A 20,084-nucleotide genomic window follows, 5' to 3' on the forward strand; every position below is an offset into this window, starting at 1 on the left:
GAAGATGGTCAGACTTTATTGGCAGACAAGGAAGTGAGGGTGACATCCGGAACAGTTGGGGTCACAAGGGGCATCTCCACCTCAGGCGCTGGGCGCATACTGCCGTGCAAGGCGATCGAAATCGTTCTCCTGCAGTGGGAGATCAGGTGCCGTGCATGAGACAGCACAGCCTTCTCCCATCGGGACGCTCCCATCCCTAGGAGTGCCTGCTCTGCTCACCTTGGCCTGGTACTCCTTGATGAAGGGATGGGTCCTATGCGCATCCTTCAGCTGCGAGAGGTATCGGTTTGTCACCTGAGCAGTGTGGAGTGGGATGAATTAGCCAGATATACAGATCCAAAAGCCACTCTGCCCTGTAGAGCATGTAGGGGCAAGGGAGGGACTCTGACCCCCACCACCCCCAACCTCGAGCCAGGCAGCACATCGTACACACTGCTGGGCTAGCCTCAGGTGTGGAACAGAGGCCCCAGGGAGGGAGTGACCAAGATGGGGTGGGTCACACTGAGGAGACCAGCTCATGAAGCATTGTGAGCTAACATGTCCTACATCCTAGAGCAGAGGTTCTCAACCCTCCTAATGCAGTTCTCAATCTTCCAACCCTTTCATACGGTTCCTCAAGCTATGGTGACCCCATTCCACTGCTACTTCATAACTGTAATTTTGTTACTGTTATGAATCATAATGAAAATATCTGCTATGTGACCCGTGAAAGGGTTGTTCAGGGGGCTGGAGAGATGGCTCAGTGGTTAAGAGCACGGCCTGCTCTTCCAGGGGTCCCGAGTTCAACTCCCAGCCCTCTTCTGGCATAAAGTTGAACATGCAGCTAAAGCACTCATACATGAATAATACTTTTTTTCTCTTTTTTTAAAGAAAGGGTTGTTTAGCCACTAAGGGGTCACGACCCATAGGTTGAGAACCAACACTCTAGGTTATAGACCCAAGATGGCTCCGGTCCAACCCTGACCACTCAGCCCTGAGGACAGCAAACAGATGCTGAGCTCAGGGCTCAGCAGGCTCTATGCAGAAAGCTGCCCCAACTTCCTCTTTCCCTCGGATGAGGCCGCTGGACGGTGCCTCCCTGGTCTCTGCCTGTCCTGCTGCTGTCCCCACCGCCACCCTGAAGGGGCTGAGGCCTGTCATGCTACAGCCTACCTCAGGGGGCTTGCCTAGGTGCTGTGACAGTACAATGAGGTTGATGAGGGTCTCGGGGTGGCCGCTGTCCTGTAAACAGATGGGGGACAGGCAGTCAGCAAACCCAGGCCCTGAATCCATAGACCAACATCTGTCTGGTGCCAGAAAGCAGTCAGTCAGCCCAAGCCACTATAGGGAAGATGGGGTGGGGCCAAGCTGTCCCAGAGTCCTTCCCCATGCACTCCTACTCAGCCTAGCCCGCGTCTACTCTCCCAGCTTTGGGGGCACCAAGTTCACGTGCACCCCATGAAGCTGGTGGTTAATTGTCATGCCCCCTCCCCCAACAGTTACATCACCAGCCTTCTCCATCTGGGCAGGGATGGGAGGCCAGCTCAGGGGAGGGAATGGGGTAGGGGATACAGACAGGAGGTAACCAGCTGCCAAGTTCTACAACAGTGCACCTGTGCCTAAAACTCCCCAAAGCCAGCTGGGCATGGTGGCACATGTCTTTAATCCCGGCACTCGGGAGGCAGAGGCAGGTGGATCTCTGTGAGCTTGAGACCAGCCATCCTTGTGTGCACAAGGCCCTGGAGTCCAACTTAAACACTGTGTAGGACAAACAAAAGACAAACAATCCCCGAGGACACACACCCATGGCTAGAAACCCAGTTCTGTCTCCAGAGCCAGGGACACACGAGTCTGGGTCCCCAAGAGGCTGAGTGTGCAAACTGCAATCAGCTAGATGAGAACTGGAAACACTGCTGCTCTGGGCATAGTGGCAGAGGGCTTTCCTAGCGTGGGCAAGGCCTGGGTTCAATCCCCAGGACCACAAAACAGAACAAAAGCAGAAACGCTACTCTTCTAGGCAGGAGATGGTATGTCCTCAGGGGCTGACTATGGAGACACTACAGTGTAATGTGTGTTATATTAACAGAGTGTTACACATTGTCTGGGCTCACTGAGAAGCTGGCTCCAGGAGTGGGGTTGTCCTTTACCTCCACTTTAGACCCACAGATGTTTGTGTTGTGTCCTCTGAGAACTCTCGTCTGAGCATGGGCCAGCCCCCCAACTCTGTGACAGGAAGAGAAAGCAGCCCGAGAATAAAAACGCTGTGTCCTGATGAACCACTTCTAACAGCTGCCGTTAGTGAGGTCTCTGTTAGTGAGTTCCTGGACAGCCAGGACTACTCAGTGAAATCTTGCCTCAACAAAACAAAACAAAACAAAACAAAACAAAACAAAACAAACAAACAAACAAAGCTCCCTTCCCGGCGGTGCCGCACACCTTTAATCTCAGCACTCGGGAGGCAGAGTCAGGCGGATCTCTGTGAGTTCAAGGCCAGCCTGGTCTACACAGCGAGATCCAGGACAGGCTCCAAAGCTACAGAGAAACTCTGTCTTGACCCCCCTCCCCCCAAAAAAAGCTCCTCAAAGCCTGTGGCCACAAAGGCTCACTCACTTTGTAGACCACGCTAGCCTCAAACTCAGAGATGTGCCTGCCTCTACTTCCTGAGTGCTAGAATTAAAGGCGTGCGCCACCACCGCTCAGCTATGCCTCTTTAATTTCAAGTAAGGCATGTCACCCCAGCACCTGGACGCCAAGGAACAAGGATTGCCAGGGTTTGAAAAGCTCCCAAGTGAGCTAGGTGAAGGACCACCCTGGAGACCCCACAGAGGTCTGCAGAGCGTGTTGTGGCTATTAATCAGGCTACCCAAGGCTTCAGTCTCACGCCCAGCTATGACTGTGGTTTTCACTTGTTTGGGGTACAGTAGTGACGGTGCTGGGATGACCACGGCAGTCCAGCACGCCCCACCCACCTTGTCCAGCGCCTCCTGCAGCACACCCTCTGCGGTCTCCCAGCGGCCCTGTGCCGAGTGGCAGGCTGCCTGGCCATTGAGCAGCAGCAGCGTGGGTGAGCACTTGTCAGCCAGCTCCTGGAAGATGTAGTAGGCTTCCTGCAGCTTCTCGCCACCCTGCGGGGACAACGATGTCACTGCTGGTCATCTGCTTCCCCCTGCATGCTCCCTCCCTGCAGAGAGCCCTGTATAGAGGGGAGTGGACACGCTTACACACTGCCCAGCTCCCACCACTGTTGCAGGCTGTGCAAAAGGGTTTCCAGGGTGTGGTGTACGTGCTGGGACCACAGGGACACAAGACCTGTGACCATCACAGTCTAACACTAGGGGAAGGGGGCTGTGAAACTAGAACTCAGCCAGGTGTGCGGACAGGTCCTCGGGAAGCTCAAGTGAGGGACACGGCCTGTCACTGCCGGTCTGTCACTCCAGCTACCCTGAGGCCAGTCGGAGGAGGACAGACTTCAAGCCTTGGGCTGGTGAGATGGTTCAGCAGGCGAAGGTGCTGCTGCCACACCTAAAGACCAGAATTTCATCTCCCTGTGCACATGCGCCACCCCAAATACATGTATGTGAACACAGCCCAAGCCCTGCCTGCCTATAGGGTAAACTCAGGGCCACCATGAGCAACCCAACCCTTATGAAGCCCTGTCTCAAAACAAAAGTGCAAATTTTTGTTATTTTTTCAAGACAGGGTTTCTCTCTGTAGTTCTAGCTGTCCTGAACTCACTCTGTAGACCAGGCTGGCCTCGAAAATTAACTTTGAAAAAGGTCTGGGGCTGAAGATAAGTGAGCGGCTACCAGCACTTGCCGCTCTTGTTTGTTTGTTTGGTTTCTCAAGACAGGGTTTCTCTGTGTCGCCCTGGCTGTCCTGGAACTTGCTCTGTAGACCAGGCTGGCCTCGAACTCACAGAGATCCGCCTGCCTCTGCCTCCCAAGTGCTGAGATTAAAGGCGTGCGCCACCACCTCCTAGCGCTTGCTACTCTTTAAAAGGACTCAACCCAGCACCCACTGGGTACCTTACTACTACCTGTAACTCTTAACTGTGAGGGATCTGACACCCTCATGTGGCCTCTTCGGGCACTGCAAACGTATGCACACACATGGACATAGCTAAGAACAAATCCACTTTTTAAAAGGGACAGGGAGGCTGGAGAGATGGCTCAGAGGTTAAAAGCACTGGCTGTTCTTCCAGAGGTCCTGAGTTCAATTCCCAGCAACCACATGGTGCCCTCTTCTGGCCTGTAAGCATACATGCAGACAGAACACTGTATACAAATAAATAAATTTTTGGCCAGGTGCATGCCTTTAATCCCAGCCACTCGGGATCTCTGTGATTTCGAGGCCAGCCTAGTCTAGAAGAGGCTCTAAAGCTACACAACAAAACCCTGCCTTGAAAAATCTAAACAAACAAACAAACAAACAAATAAATGGAGGAGGGGGCAAGGGAGATGGATCAGGCATGTATCTCAGTTCAAAACCATCCCCAACCACATAGCCAATTTAATGCCAGCCTGGGCTGGGCTATGTGAAACCTGTGTTTAAAACACAGCGAAAACACAAAATCCCTCAAAGCTAAATTTAATTAAAAATAAATAAAATACAGCTGGGGTGGAGCACAGTGGCAGAGCACTGGCCAAGCATGAGTAAGGCCCTGGGTTTCATGCCAGTTCCAGAAAAAAGAAAAACAAAGAAACCAACAAAACCAAACCTCCAAACGGAAAATAAATAAGCCAACTTCCAGAACGCTAGACTGGGGTCTTCTCCACCCAGGAGGAGGGCTGTGCGAGGCTAGAGGCCTGGGTCCCCTTGTAAAGGCTTATGGACAAAAGAGCTCAGGAAAGGAGGTCAAACCCAGGAACCAGAACAGGGCAGCTGCCAGGAGGCGGGCAGTGTGGGCTGAGGATGCCCAGCCTGTCACCATTCAGTTAAAGGAACCCCGAGAGCAGAGCAAAGCTGCCCCAAACTCAGGAGACCTGGAGGGCAGGCCAGCTGCCCAGCTTGGACCACTTCCTCCAGTGTCCACAGGCTCTGCCGTTAGGCTGCGGGTGAGGCAGGGTGAACAGAGATGCAGCCACGCGAGCGACACTTTAGTCCCCAGCCCCCAACGCCTGTGGAACTTACCACAGCCAGGTTGACCCAGGCAGTGGCTAGCTGGGTGAGGGTGGCATCCTCATCTTGGTCCTGCATTCTCTTCAGCTCCTTCCTAGGGCACAGGAGACAAGGTGCTGAGTGGCCTGGGGACAGACCCTCCACTCTCCTCCTCTGTATCCAGCTGACATGGAGTAGACATGGCTGGCCCACCTGCTGCCCACATGGTGAGGAATCTAGAGAGATGCTCAGCTGTGCAGCGCCAGGGTAAGCTCCACATTTCCTGCATGCTCGAGAGCTCCCTCCCCACGCCCAGATACCATCAAGAACAGTGTCAGGACAGCTTCCACCCACAGCTCAGCTTTACAGAGGAAACAGGCAGAGCACCCATTCCCTCGGCCCCAGCACAGGACTCCAGGAGAGGCTAGGTAAAGGACAGTGTGTCACTTGTATGGAACAGAAATTAGGAGACGACTCAGGGAAGCTGAGGCTGAGGTCTGGGCACTGTGGTCCCAGCTGTGGCTCACCGGGCTAGGTCCAGCCTATCCAGCTTGAGGAGGATCTGAATTGTCATGGCCGTGCTGTGGACAGGGCAGAGACAGAGTGAGTGGTCAGCAGGTATCTGGGCTTGCCAAGAGAAACACTCCCACTTTGCCAGTGAGCTCGCAGGGACCTGGGGTCTCCCTGGGGCTCTGTAGGGCCAGACTTGTGGGTAGAAAACCTGCTAGCTGCACTTCCAGGGCGAGCAGATGGTGCCGACCTGCCCCTGCGTCTGTGTGGGGCGACAGCATGTGGCACCGCTGACGCCGGCCCTAGGACACCTTCCCCTGCCCCCATCAGCCTCCCTCCCAGCCCCTGGGGAGACAGGTGACCCATGGCCACTTGTCCCTTGTTTTCCCTCTAGCCAGGAGCCAGCCCAGGCCCAGCAGTTGCCAGCTCCGTCCTTTTCTCCTATTTCCTTTTCCTTCATTTCCAGGATGGACCCTTCGGTCATCTGCCCTTGTCTTTCCGACAGGACTCCACGGAGCCTGAGCTAGACTCGAATTCGAGAAGAGCTGGGGATGCCCTTGGACTTCAGATCCTCCTCCTTTTACCTCCCAGTGCTGGGAGGACAGGCAAGTGGCCTCGCCTCCCCACCCCATAGAAACAAACTCTCTCACTGTTGCCCAGGCTAGCCTCAAAACCTTGACATATCCGAGAGATGGTTCAGAGGGTAAACACTTGTTACTGGGCCCGGTGACTTGAGTTTGGTCCCCAGGACCCATACGGTGGAAAAGACCAACTCCCACAAATTGTCCACTGGTCTACAACACACACATGCACTGAGGTACATGTAACTTGTCCCCAAATAAATATATGTAGAGACAAAAAGCCTTGATCCAGCTCCCTCAGCTTTCTAGGAGCTGGGATTTTGGTATATACCTGGCCTGCTTGTCTTTATTTCTTGTTTTTACTTTCACAATTCACACATGTATATAAATGTATATAACGTATTTTGACTATAATCCCCCTCGTACCCCTCCCTTTGGGCTCCTTCAGCTCAGCCCCGCCTAGCTCTGTGTGTGTGTGTGTGCGTGTGTGTCCGGGCCACGCCACAGTGAGACCCTCCTCAGAAAAGCCGGAAGGGAGCAGGCTCCAGGCACTCACCACTCGAGGCTGTCGCCCTGGTGCAGGGTGCGCAGGGCTGCATCCGGATTCTGGTCATGGAAGTAGACAGAGGCAGCCATTAGCAGGAAGGTGGTATTGGTCACATCCACACTCCTGCTCATCTCACGGTCCAGCTCCACCACGATGGCGTCCCTGTGAGATGTGGCTGCTCAGTGAGGCTAAGGCAGGAGTCGGCCTTAGCCCTGTGCCTGTGAGGGATCCCATTCTTCAGGAGCACAGAGGAGGTGTGTCAGCCCAGGGCTGCATGCCAACGAGCAGCAGAGTGGCCTGGCCCATCTCTACAGAGTGCCAGGCCACCCTAACCTGCCACACCAGTGTCCAGCCTTTGACGCCTGAGTCATGCATTCTCATGTAGATGGCAAAACAGGTTGAGAGAAGAGGGCATGGGCACTCCAGGCCTGCTGGGGAGGCTGCACGTGACAGCTGAGGAACTGAATCATTGTTGTCAACCTCTGGGGGCTGGGAATCCCAAAGGCCTCTGTGCCAGGAACTTGTGCCAACATGGGTAGGCCTGGGTGCTGGTGAAGTAGGCAGAACAGACTCTGCCTTAGGTGTGGCCAGCCTGGCTGCTAGGAAGGCACAGTATTCTTGGGTCCCCTCATAGGTTGCATCTGAGGCCCTGGGACAGGGCTTAGTGAACTGTTCTCAGAGCCCCCATGCCCTTTTCCATGCTAGGAATGGAAGCCAAGGCCACGTACAGCTAAGCACACACAACACGCAGCCCTGCCCCGCCCCTGCAAAGGGTTCTCCAGCGGGTCTACCACCACCTCCCTGAGCAGGTGAGGGAAAGGAGACACCAGGAAGTGAAAGGGTGGGGAGAAGGGGTCCTCTATCTGTGGCTGCCCCAGCCAGGCTCACCTCCGGTTCTCAGTGGCAAGGTAGTCAGCAAACATGCGCACAGCCTGGAGCTCTGGGGCGGAGGAGGGCTTGATCTCATCTAGGACCACGCCATACTTCCTCTAGAGTCACAAGTGCACATCAGTCCTTCCCACCCGCCACCAGCATTGCCCACACACGCCCACACCAGGACATCGTCACCTGCCCCAACAGCAGGCGGCAAGATTGCCAGGTGCGCCTCCCCGTCACACCACATCCCACTGCTGTAGCTGGTTGATGGGGTTGGCAGTGTGGGGACAGCAGTGCCCTACCTTTCCCTCACCTCCTGACACCTACGGCTACTTCTGGAGCCACCCTGTCCCTTGCTGTACTATTTCTCACCCAGGCTGCTCTCAGACTTGCAGAAATCCCCCTGCCTCAGCCTTCCACGTACCAGAGATATGTCACCACACCCTGCTGGAGAGTCACACCCAGCTTTTCCTTGACATACACAGGAGTGTGGGATAGGATGGGGCTGGCAGCACAGATCATGTGCTGAGGTAGGGGGATTTCTGTCTGCCAAGTACCACTCTTGGACACCTGAGCCCCGCCCTGGGCCAGAGTGAAGAAGAGCTTTTCAGAGATGAGTAGAAATATGTATTTTTGAGCAGGGTCTCGCTGTGTAGCCCAGGCTACCCCCAAACCTGAGCTCCTGCCTCTGCCTACAAAGTGCTGAGGTGACAGGTCTGTGCCACCCTACATGGCTTGGGGTTGCTTTTAGAATGTGAAAACACACCTCACTGGGTTTTTTGTTTGTTTGTTTTTTGTTTTTTTTTGAGACAGGGTTTCTGTGTAGTTTTGGTGCCTGTCCTGGATCTCACTCTGTAGCCCAGGCTGGCCTCGAACTCACAGAGATCCGCCTGCCTCTGCCTCCCGAGTGCTGGGATTAAAGGCGTGCACCACCACCACCCGGCCTACACCTCACTGTTTTATGTGGGTAATGATGAAGCCAAGCACAGTGGCACACGGGAGGTGGAGGGAGGAGGAGCAAGGTCATCCTGGGCTACAGAGTGAGTTCCAGGACAGCCTGGGCTATGTGAGATGGCCGCCAAGCCTGTGACCTGAGTTCAATTCTTAGGACCCACACAATGGAAGGAGAGAATGGAGTTCAGCAAACTGTCCCTGACCACACATACCATCCCTCCCCATGATTAAGAATCCTGACACAGGCCCCTGGCCTGGCTGCCCACAGCAGCTTTCCTGCAGAGTGCTTTGTGCCCCTCCCCAGGCTGGGCCCACACTGACCTGTGCAATGTACGCTCTGTACAGGAAGACATCCCTCTCCACTTCTCTCTCGGGACTGGACAGCTGTGGGGAGATGGGCAGAGTGAGGTGGAAGGCTGCTGGGCAGCTTCAGGGTATACCCAGTCTAAATAGCTCTGGGCCTCAGCTGGAATCCAGGAGACCCAGAATCCCACGAGAGCCTCCAGAGGGCTCACAGTATGAAAAACCCGCTGTCTCAAAAAATGTGAGCTGGAGGCTGGACCTCCATACCAAGTGTCACGGAGCGCAATACCACTACAGCTACATCAGCACTGTGGGCTCCAGCCCCTCTGGGTGCTGACAAGCCCTGCTCACAGCTCAGATGGGCTTCGATCTCATCATTTGGGGGAGTTTTGGGTATCAAATGCAGCTGAGAACAACCTGAATGTTGGATCTTCCTGCTTCTGCCTCCTGCATGCTGGGATGACAGGTGTACGCCACCACGCCTGGTTACATAAATGACTCTCAAAGGACATGCAGAGAAGGACACCATCAAAGATGGCCAACCTGGGGGCCCTGAATCATGCTCGGTAAGACACCAATGCTGGCTCTTGTGTCCCCCCCCACAGGTGGGGGACCTGTGGCCACCCTCCAGTGTCTGCTGCCCATGCATTACGAGAAGCAGCTTCACTACCTTTCAGGGACAAGGCCCCCAGGACCCTGAAGCAGGAAGTGTGAGGACAGGATGGCCTGCAGACCTGGCTGGTAGGAGATGCAGAAGCGGGAGGATTTCCATTATCTCAAGATCAGCCTAGACTCTGATCATACTGAGACTTTGCTGGGAATAAAGAGTTCAGGCCTGGGCTGGAGAGACGGCTCAGCAGTTAAGAGCACTGGCCGCTCTTCCAGAGGACTGGGGTTCAACTCCCAGCACCCACATAGCAGCTAACAACGGTCTCTAACTCCAAGATCTGACACCCTTACACAGACATACCAATGCAAATGAAATAAGAATAAATAATTAAAAAAAAAAAAGAGTTCAGGCCTTCCCACCATCCCTCAAAGCCTGCAGAGCCGACTGTGAAGGAGACAGAGGCTTTGGAAGGAGTGAGGCAATTGAGAGCTGCTGGCTCATTTGAAGCTGAAGGCCTGTGTGTTCTACAGCAAGGGAGTGGCTGAATGAACCCCCAGAGGAATGGGCTGAGGAGCCACGAAATGACAGAGATGTTGAGTGTGTGCAGGCCTTGGATTCTATCCCCAGCATTTCAAGAGATGAAGGAAGAGAGACAGACAGAAAGAAAGACACAGGCAGGGAGACTAGACCCACCTAAGATTGTGGCACACAGGCCAGGCCATTCCATGGTGAGCGGATACATACATTTATTTTAGACAAAGCCCAGGATGGCTTCTATTGATCCTCCTGCCTCAGCCTCTGGAGTAGCTGGGTCCACATACCCTGAGGGGTCCTGATCACCACAGTGCCCAGCACTCTAGCAACTAGCAGCTCTCATGGGGCCTGAAGCCGACGCAGGGAGAGCCTGCCTCGAGTCACCTACAACCCCAGTGCCTCCTGCTAGGAAGGAGCAGATGTGTGACGGGCCACCTGTGGTCTGAGGTTCTAGAAGGGCTGCTGAAGGTGTCCTGAGAACTTAGCAGAAGGACGTGGCTGAACTATGAGACACCCTGAGGTCCCAGGCGGGAACTGGGATGGCTGGTGTCTAAGGCAGGGCTGTGGAGGGGACGGTGGTAGTTATAAAGAGGGAAGAGGTGAAAGTGGTTAACATGAGCTACAGCAGTACTGGACAAGGACACACACAGAAGAGCAGAGCATCGACAGGTCCATGAGAGCTGGGTGTCATCCAAAAACCCAAAGAGATAAGGACAGGAAGGAAGGAGTTCAGTATTCAGAGTCTCACTGAGGTAGCTGGGCCAGTGACTGGTGACTCAACACACTAAACATTTATTGTCCTGAATTCCTAGAGTTCAGAGTCCAGAATCAGGAACATAACCACACAAGTCCTTGTAACCACATAAGAGCAGTAACACAGAGGGAAGTGATAGGAGAGGAAACAAAGGGGTTCTAAGGATGAGAGGACCCCACATCTGCTGTTCTGAAAGAAAAGCCAGGGACTGGAGAGAACCTTCTAGAAGCGTAGGAAGTCAGCCAATGCATAATCACTGGGAAAGCTAGGAAGTGGAGAACCCGAACAAGGCGGAGTAAGAATAATGGTAAGAATAATGCTGCAAGCACTTCACCGGAGCCAGGCCCCCGGCCCTCACTGCCCCGAACCTGGAATGCCAGGCTGTTTTCACACGCACAACAGCCAAGCCTAAGACCACCACTGTCCATAACACATTCTCCTGTCATTTCCTGACTGCCTGCTCTGCCTCTGTCACCAAGGCATTCTGTCAACTCCACCTCCCAGAGCCCAGTGGAGTGGGCTGTGAAGGAATGAGTGACGGGGTGACCGTGTCAAGAACAGCCCAGCTGTTGCTGATGCTGTGCTCCTCTTTCATGAACAAGAGACAAGCCGGGCACAGTGAAAAAGGCCTGTCATCCCTGCATCTGGGGGGCTGAAGCAAGACTGCTGACTGTTTAACAAATAAAACCAGGACTGGGACTCAGTTGATACAGCACTTGCCCCAATGCTGTGGTTTCCACGCCCAGTACTGCACACCTGGGCATGGCTGGGTACAACTCTGATACCAGCGCTCTGGAGTGGAGGCTGGAGCATCAGGAATTCAGTGTTCTTCAGCAACATGGGCAGTTTGAGGGCAGCCCTGGGCTAATGGAGATCCTGTCTTCCTTTTATAACTCTATGGCTTTTTCTTTTTTCTTTTTGACGGGGGGGGGGGGGGGGGGGGGGGAGGGAGTTCAAGACAGGTTTCTCTTTGTACCCCTGGCTCTCCTGGAACTCACTATGTAGACCAGGCAGGCTTCAAACTCAGAGATCAGTCTGCCTCTGTGTCCTAAGTGTTGGGATTAAAGGTGTGTGCCACCACGCCTGGCCTATTATTGCTTAAGATAGGGTTGCAATAGTACCTCGTACTGGCCAAAACTCCCTATGTAGTGAACTCACAAGTGCTGGGATAGAAGATGTGCCTGGCTTTAGACATAAAAAAGCGAGGCAGTGGTGGCACACGCCTTTAATCCCAGCACTCGGGAAGCAGAGGGAGGCGGATCTCTGTGAGTTCGAGGCCAGCCTTGTCTACAGTGAGTTCCAGGACAGCCAGATATAAACAAAATGAAACCCTGTCTCAGAAGAAAAAAAAGGTGGGGGGACGAAACAGTAAAAGTTTTAAGATAGAAGCAATGGCGCGCACCTGCTACCTGACTTCAGGTCAGCCTAGGCTACAAAGTGAGCCCGTCAACCAACCAATATAGTTTTGGGAACTGGGTGCACGCCTGTCATCCCAGCACTGCAGAGGTGGAGCCTGAAGGAGCAGGACTTCAAGGTCAGCCTCCGCTATTCAGTATGTTCAAAACAAGCCTTTGCTACTAGAGAAACCGCGTCCACCCAGAGCCGCAGCGCGCGCCGGAAGCAGCCTTGTCCGCCGCCCACCTTCACTCGCTGCGCCTCGTTGATGCACTGCTGGTAGCTGCCGATGTAGAAAGCGTTCTTCACGTCGAACAGCTCGTCTACCTCTCCGGAGCCGCCAGAAGCCGCGCCGGGAGCCGGAGGAGCCATGTCGCCACACCTATACCCAGCCCTCTTCCTGGGAGACACGTAGGCCGGAAGAAGGACTCCGACGCCAGGAACTGTGGGAACCATAGTCCTACCGGACCAATCGGCGGTATTGAAACTGAAGCGGCGTGATGCAAAGCCTCCTGGGAATTGTAGTTCGTATCCAGTCTACGAACACGACGGTTTCAGGCAGAAAACGCCAGAAAAGCGGTCGAGGCTGGGATTGGCTGAGGAACCAGTAGGTGAACGTGACGCAATATTAGCGCGCCGGAAGTGTCCATCGGTTACTCTCCGCGCCAGTCCGGAGCATGGCGGGGTTCGCTGAGCTCGGGCTATCCTCGTGGCTCGTGGAACAATGTCGGCAGCTGGGGTTGAAGCAGCCCACGCCGGTGCAACTCGGCTGCATCCCGGCAATCCTGGAGGGTGAGTCCTCTCCGCTCTTTACGTGCCTTTCTTCGTCCCTCATCGTTGGTCTAACTTAGGTCCCAGGAGTCAGGGTCGGCTTTGGTCGTTTCCGGGACCCTGGCCCGCAGTGTTGGCTTTCAGGCTGCGACTGACTCGTGTGCATTGTCACATAGGCAATGGCACCTCTGAAATTTTCGTAGTGCCGAGCATAGGGAGAGTTTGGTGAATGAATCCGTGGCACTGCAAAAATAGGGTAGAGCTGGCGGTCGTTTTGACTTAGCAAACAGAAACAGGAGCCGTCAAACTACAGGTAAAAATCAGGGCTCCGGGTTTGTGTCAGTGCTCTTCGTCCCAATTCACCTTTGCCATTAAAGAGACATCCCTGGGCCGGGCGGTGGTGGCGGTGGCGGCGCACGCCTTTAATCCCAGCACTCGGGAGGCAGAGACAGGAGGATCTCTGTGAGTTCTACAGAGCGAGTTCCAGGACAGGCTCCAAAGCTACACAGAAAAACCTGTTTCGAAAAATACAAAAACAAAACAAAACAAAAAAGAGACATCCTCGGAGCCAGGGGTGGAGACTCTCGTTCATCCCAATATACAGCAGGTGGAAGCGGGAGGACCAAGGGTTCAGGATAGTCCTCAGCTATGTAGCAAGTTCCAGACCAGCCTGGGCTACTTGAAACTTTGTTTCAAAGAAGCAATGATAATGATTAGATACATGATTAGATTTGTTACATTAGATAGTAACAAATTCAAGGAACTAGTGAAAAATGAAACAGTTTTTAATATTCCATTCTGTGGAAAAGGTGCCAGCACAGAGAAAAGGCAAAAATGTCTGGTGTGCCGATTTCCAGCAAGTTTGGAAGCCTTTCCCCAAATCTGGAAAAATTCATGACCTTTTCTTCCGTGGACCAGCAGGGCTTGTCCCCTTCCCAGGTTCCCCGTCCCATTGGTTTAGGACCCCCAGGCCTTATTTAATGACTGGTTTGGAGCTTGTGGCTGCCCTCTTCTGATCATGGGCTCAGTCACATAGCAGACACCTGCTTAGAGCCAACCCTTAGAATTCCAACCGTTAGAATTCTTTTTTGTTTTGTTTTGTTTGTTTTGTTTTTCGAGACAGGATTTCTCTCTGTAGCTTTGGTGCCTGTCCTGGAACTCACTCTGTAGACCAGGCTGGCCTGGAACTCACAGAGATCCACCTGCCTCTGCCTCCCGAGTGCTGGGACTAAAGGCGTGTGCCGCCACTGCTCAGCCAAGCCTTAGAATTCTAAGACAAGTAGCCACCAACTAGGGGAAAGGGACCCAGCACCTCCTGCTCGTCTGTAACTTTGATGAACTCTAAGTGCACCTCATACTGAAAACAGACTATAAACATCTGTTTCCTACAATAACGAGTGAATGCCCAACAGAGCGGTTGTGACTCCTACTTCATGTTACTGCTTTACCGTCTGCCCAGGTCGAGATTGCTTGGGCTGTGCAAAGACAGGAAGTGGCAAGACAGCCGCCTTTGTGCTTCCCATCTTGCAGAAGCTGTCTGAGGACCCTTACGGCATCTTCTGCCTGGTCCTGACACCTACCAGGTGAGCCTCCAGCACACCCCTTGCATGTGACTAATCTGGCTGTGCTTTCGAAGCGAGCGCCTTGACCCTGAGTCTTTCTCTCTCCCACCAGCCTGCTCCCAAATGATGACATGGAGACTTATGATTCATTTATAAAAACTGCCTATAGCTTAGACTTGTTCCCAACTAGCTCTTATAACTTAAATTAACTGATTTATATTAATCTATGTTCTATCATGTGACATTACCTCTCTTCTCTATCTTGCACCTCGCCTCCTGTTTCTTTTCTGTGTTTCCTGGCATCTCCTGTGTGCCTAGATTCTCCTCCTCTTCCTTTCTCTCCCTGGAAATCCCACCTAACCCTCCTGCCCAGCTATTGTCCGTTCAGCTTTTTATTACAGTGATATATCTTCACACAGTGTACAGTCTCGCACAACATTTCCTCTTGTATAAAATAGGATAAGAATCACTCCTTTTTGTAGAGATGCAGAATCAAACAGGACTCATGGTGTGTGTGATAAGTGCCTAGGACTCAAGAAAGGCTAGCCAGGAGGGAGCTACAAGCAATCTCACAGCTAGGGAAACAAAAAGATATTCTTCGGCCAGCAAGATTGCTTAGCAGGGAAAGGTGTCTACAAGCCTGATACCTGAGTTCAATCCCCAGGGACACACACGATAGAAGGAGAGAACTGACTCCAGCAAATTGGCCTCTGACCACCACAGAAGCACCATGGCATATACATACACACTGCTAAAGGATATTGTAGGCCTATAGGTTCCTGTGTACAGAGGTTGAGAGGACCGGAAACAGAAAGGATGCTGGAGCACTATTAGAATGTGAGTCTCAAGTGTCACACCGAAGGTTAGATTGTGTATGTGTGTGCATGTGGATGTAGGTTGTGTAGAGGCCAGAGGGTAAAGTCAGGCATGTTCCTTAATTGCCCTCCACCTTATTTGCTTTTTTTTTTTTTTTTTTTTTTTTTTTTTTTGGTTTTTTGAGACGTAGCTTTGCGCCTTTCCTGGAACTCACTTGGTAGCCCAGGCTGGCCTCGAACTCACAGAGATCCGCCTGGCTCTGCCTCCCGAGTGCTGGGATTAAAGGCGTGTGCCACCACCGCCCGGCCTTATTTGCTTTTTAAAAAAAGATTTATGTTAATGATTATATGTTTGTGTGTGGTTATATGCATGTGAGTGCAGTACCCACAGTGGCCAGGAGAGGGTGTCAGGTCTCCTGGAATTACATGCTATTATAAGCTGCCTAATGTGGGTACTGGGAACTGAACTCAGGTCTCTGACCCATTGGGTCCTCTTCTGAAGTCCTTTCCACCGCCACACCACAGGGGTCTCACTATGTAGCCCTGGCTGTCCTGGAACTCACTGTGTAGACCAGGCTGACATTGAACTCACAAAAGACCCTCCTACCTCAGCCTCCCAAGTGCTGGGATTAAAGGTGTGCACCACTATGCCCAGCCAAAGATTTATTGATTTTATTTTTTTGTTATTGTTGCTTTTGTTTTTTGTTTTTTGAGACAGTATTTCTCTGTGTAGCTTTGGAACCTTTCCTGGAACTCACTCTGTAGCCCAGGCTGGCCTTGAAGTCATAGAGATCCACTGTCTCTGCCTTCCAAGTGCTGGGACTAAAGGCGTGCACTACCTCCCAGCTAGATTTATTGTTTTATGTGCCTTGTCTGCACACTAGAAGAGGGCATCAAAATTCAGACAGGGTTTCTCACTGAAACTAGGGCGCATTGCCCTTCCTCACCCCCCACTGAGGTGAGCGATAACAGCAGCACACCGAGCCTTTACAAGGATGCTGCAGATCTGAACTTAGGTCCTCACACTTGAGCAATGAACACTTTGCTCTTATGTTGATTTACTGTTTGTATGTGCATGGCATGTGCACAGGGGGAGGTCAGAGGACCACCTGCAGGAATCAGTCTCCTTATGTGTTGATTTACTGTTTGTATGTGCATGCCATGACCTCATGTGGAGGTCAGAGGATCACCTGCAGGAATCAGTCTCCTTATGTGTTGATTTACTGTTTGTATGTGCATGCCATGACCTCATGTGGAGGTCAGAGGATCACCTGCAGGAATCAGTTATTCCTTGCACCATGTGGGTCCTGGGGATGGAACTCAGGGTGGCAGCTTGTACCTTACCTGCTGAGCCACATTGCCAGTCCCACTAGAATTGATTTTGGGAGGCCATCAACATTAGGGAGGTGGAGGCCACAAGGAGCCCGGGAAGGAGAAAGGATGGGAGACAGGCACAGGTGCTCACTGACCCAGCTGGCTCTTCTCACCCACAGGGAGCTGGCCTACCAGATTGCTGAGCAGTTCCGGGTGCTGGGAAAGCCCCTGGGCCTGAAGGACTGCATTATCGTTGGCGGCATGGGTATGGGGGCTGAGAGGCTGGGGTGGGCCATGGGGTCCCTGCTGATCCCACCCACCCGGCCTCACCTCTCCCTCCACTCCAGACATGGTGGCTCAGGCACTAGAGCTGTCTCGGAAGCCGCATGTGGTGATTGCCACCCCTGGGCGCCTGGCCGACCACCTGCGCAGCTCCAACACTTTCAACATGAAGAAGATCCAGTTCCTGGTGAGCAGCCTCCACTTCCCTAGGGTCTGGAGCCAGAGGCCAGGATCCCTTCCCTTCCCTTTCCTTCCCTTCCCTTCCCTTTCCTTTCCCCCTTTCCCCTTTCCTTCGCTTCCCTCTCCTGTTTGAGGCAGGGTCTTCCCATGCAGCCCTGCTGTTCTGGAACTCTATGTTGATGTGAGCCACTGTGCTCATCTGACATCCATTCTTGACGTTGGTTTCATAGATCACTGGGCAAAGGGCTAGAAATAAAGACAAGGGCCACCTGGGCGTGGTGGCACTCACCTTCCATCCCATCACTGGAGAGGTGGAGTCAGAAGGGTCTCTTGAGTTTGAGGCTAGCCTGGTCTACATTGTGAGTTCCGGGACAGTCAGGACTACACAGCGAGACCCTGCCTCATACAAACAAAAAGCCCAGTAGAGACAAAGCTTATAGAAGGGGGGCTCCCTAGAGGGCCTGCAGAGTGGGTAACATGGCCTGAGGCTGGGGACAGTGTTGAGGAGCCCACTGCATAGTCCCTGAAAAGCGGGTGTGCTGAGCTTGGGGCAGGTCCTGCGCGGTGTTTTCTGCTCCTGCGCTGGCCCAGCCCCCTAGCCCAGCCCCCTTGTCCCACCTCTCTGATGCAGGTGATGGACGAGGCGGACCGGCTACTGGAGCAGGGTTGCACCGACTTCACCACAGACCTGGAGACAATCCTGGCCTCCGTTCCAGCACGCAGGCAAACGCTGCTGTTCAGTGCCACGCTGACCGACACACTCAAGGAGCTGCAGGGCCTGGCCACCAACCAGCCCTTCTTCTGGGAGGCGCAGGCCCCGTGAGTTCCAAAGCTATGGGTGAGGGTCAGACCAGCGGGTTCAGGCAGAATGAGAAACTGAGGCTGTGCTGCTCTGCCCTTCCACCGCCAGGGTGCGCACAGTGGAGCAGCTTGACCAGCACTACCTGCTGGTGCCGGAGAAGGTGAAGGATGCCTACCTGGTGCACTTGGTCCAGACCTTCCAAGACCAGCTGGAGGACTGCTCCATTATCATCTTCACCAACACCTGCAAGTGAGTGAGAGGCTTCTGCCACCTGTGCTAGAAGCACAGGGCCAGTTTCCCTCATGGGAAGGTGAGCTGCCAGGCCTGGCCTGCTGGTGCACCCAGGAGGCAGGCAGATCTGTGAATTTGAGGCTAGCCTGGTCTATATAGCAAGTTCCAGGCCAGCCAGAGCTACATAATGAGACCCTGACTCAAACCAAACCAGAGTCTCAAAATAGCTGTTGGCTGTGTCAATTAGAGGGCAGAGACAGGAGGGTGGGTGTCTGTCCGCAGAAGAGGAAGTGTTGGCTGTGGAGTGGCATGGCCGTCAGGCACGGCAGCACCCAGGACTTGAGAGACTATTCTGGAAGTCAGTACCAGGTCAGGGCCGGTCCTTGTTGGTTCCGGCTTTGAGAAGCACAGCAGCATCAGACCTAGCCTTTCTACGACTCCTAGGTCACTTGTGTGACGTCCTGGTGGGTTGGACAGGACACCCACAACCACCCTTTTCCCACCAGGACCTGCCAAATCCTTTGCATGATGCTTCGGAAGTTCAATTTCCCCACAGTGTCGCTGCACTCCATGATGAAGCAGGTGATGGGTCGTGGCCACAGCCTCCAGCCTCACATGCCACCGCTCAGGCTGGGCACGGGGTGCACTTGGTAGAGTGCTTGCCCAGCGTGTATGGGGCCCTGGGTTCCATCCTCAGCCATATAAACTGCGTAGAGTTTGGATACCTGTTCTGTATATGTCTACTGGACGCTTAGTTTATATGCCTGTCCCATATATTATATATTATATTTATATTATACCTGGACGCATAGTTTATATGCCTGTCCTATATATTATATATTATATATATATTATACCTGGACGCATAGTTTATATGCCTGTCCTATATATTATATATTATATATATATTATACCTGGACGCATAGTTTATATGCCTGTCCTATATCTATATATATATCTCTCTATATATACCTGGACGCATAGTTTATATGCCTGTCCTATATATATCTATATATAGATATATATAGATATATCTATATCTGGACACATAGTTTGTCCCTGTTCTCTGTGTGTGTCACACACACATACACACACACACACACACACACACACACACACACACACACAGAGCACTCGGGAGGTGGGGCAGGAAGATCTAGAGGTCAAAGCCAGCCTAGGCTAATGGGACTTTTCTTTTTTTGGTATTTTGAGACAAAGTCTCTCTGTGTAGTCCTGTCTTGGAATTCTTACTGGCCTCAAACTCTCAGAGATCCTTCTGGTTCTGCAACTGCCTCCTCCCTGGTCTCTGCCCCGTCCCCAGCCCCTCGTCTGCTCACTAACCTTCCCCACCTGTGCTACAGAAAGAGCGCTTTGCAGCCCTGGCCAAGTTCAAGTCCAGCGTCTACCGGATTCTTATTGCCACTGATGTGGCCTCGAGGTGAGTAGGCCCGGTGCAGCACGCTTTTCCTCCGGTGGCCTGAGCCACCAGGAGACCAGGAAGCTGGACTCGGGCATGCGGATGGCTGGGTGTCAGCTTTGATCCCCCAACATGGACTCCCCAGCTGAGTGCTCTGTTCCTCCAGGGGCCTGGACATCCCCACTGTGCAGGTGGTCATCAACCACAACACCCCTGGGCTCCCCAAGATCTACATCCACCGAGTTGGTCGAACAGCGCGTGCAGGTGAGCCGAGCCAGGTATAGGAGGTTCCAGCTGCAGGGAGAGACACTGGGGATCTCAGGTCTTCAGAATCAAAGACTCGGGGGAGACACCTTCCCAGTGCACTCTTGGCCTGGCATCCATCCCCAGCCTGGCACCTCACTGGGATGCTGACCCAGGAACCAGGGGGACATCTGCTTTGATACTCCCTCATGCCTATAAGCAGGAGAGACAGGGTTGCTGGGCTGGACGGGGCCGGCAGTCTGATCCTGTGGCTTTAGGGAATTCTGAGGGGCCCCGCCTTAACAAATAATAAGCACCGAGAAGCCT

The 20,084-nt window shown here is 53.2% G+C and overlaps 2 protein-coding genes across 3 annotated transcripts in view; one reads left to right on the plus strand and one right to left on the minus strand.

Annotated features, from left to right (window-relative positions):
- Cope (COPI coat complex subunit epsilon) lies at positions 1-12,746 on the minus strand. Of its 2 annotated transcripts, XM_059245036.1 has the most exons (10): positions 12,387-12,745; positions 8,866-8,928; positions 7,603-7,703; positions 6,724-6,876; positions 5,604-5,657; positions 5,110-5,191; positions 2,949-3,104; positions 1,153-1,221; positions 220-294; positions 1-129 (listed from the first exon to the last, which is right to left on the minus strand). In XM_059245036.1, exons 1-10 carry the CDS (start codon positions 12,594-12,596, stop codon positions 82-84), a joined length of 1,011 nt encoding a protein of 336 aa, XP_059101019.1. In that variant the 5' UTR covers positions 12,597-12,745; the 3' UTR covers positions 1-81. The 2 variants fall into 2 exon arrangements, with proteins under 2 accessions (XP_059101019.1, XP_059101020.1); XM_059245037.1 differs by lacking the exon at positions 5,604-5,657 and having other exon boundaries at positions 12,387-12,746.
- Positions 12,745-20,084, plus strand: part of Ddx49 (DEAD-box helicase 49) — an 8,817-nt gene continuing 1,477 nt past the window's right edge. The window contains exons 1-9 of the mRNA XM_059245034.1: positions 12,745-12,932; positions 14,371-14,494; positions 16,782-16,867; positions 16,950-17,071; positions 17,696-17,883; positions 17,975-18,115; positions 18,604-18,679; positions 19,459-19,535; positions 19,681-19,778. Coding sequence (XP_059101017.1) covers positions 12,818-12,932; positions 14,371-14,494; positions 16,782-16,867; positions 16,950-17,071; positions 17,696-17,883; positions 17,975-18,115; positions 18,604-18,679; positions 19,459-19,535; positions 19,681-19,778 — 1,027 coding nt within the window. The 5' untranslated portion in view covers positions 12,745-12,817. The remainder of the gene's footprint in view (positions 12,933-14,370; positions 14,495-16,781; positions 16,868-16,949; positions 17,072-17,695; positions 17,884-17,974; positions 18,116-18,603; positions 18,680-19,458; positions 19,536-19,680; positions 19,779-20,084) is intronic.

Source organism: Peromyscus eremicus, chromosome 17 (assembly GCF_949786415.1).
Source record: "Peromyscus eremicus chromosome 17, PerEre_H2_v1, whole genome shotgun sequence".
NCBI classification, from domain to species: domain Eukaryota; kingdom Metazoa; phylum Chordata; class Mammalia; order Rodentia; family Cricetidae; genus Peromyscus; species Peromyscus eremicus.

Excerpts from the sequence above, each read along its gene's own strand:
- Cope (XM_059245036.1), bottom strand. The coding sequence starts at position 12,596 with ATGGTTCCCACAGTTCCTGGCGTCGGAGTCCTTCTTCCGGCCTACGTG. Across the intron at positions 5,192-5,603 it reads GATAGGCTGGACCTAGCCCG|GAAGGAGCTGAAGAGAATGC; the intron begins GTGAGCCACAGC and ends CCTGTGCCCTAG. Across the intron at positions 1,222-2,948 it reads TGCAGGAGGCGCTGGACAAG|GACAGCGGCCACCCCGAGAC; the intron begins GTGGGTGGGGCG and ends ATCTGTTTACAG.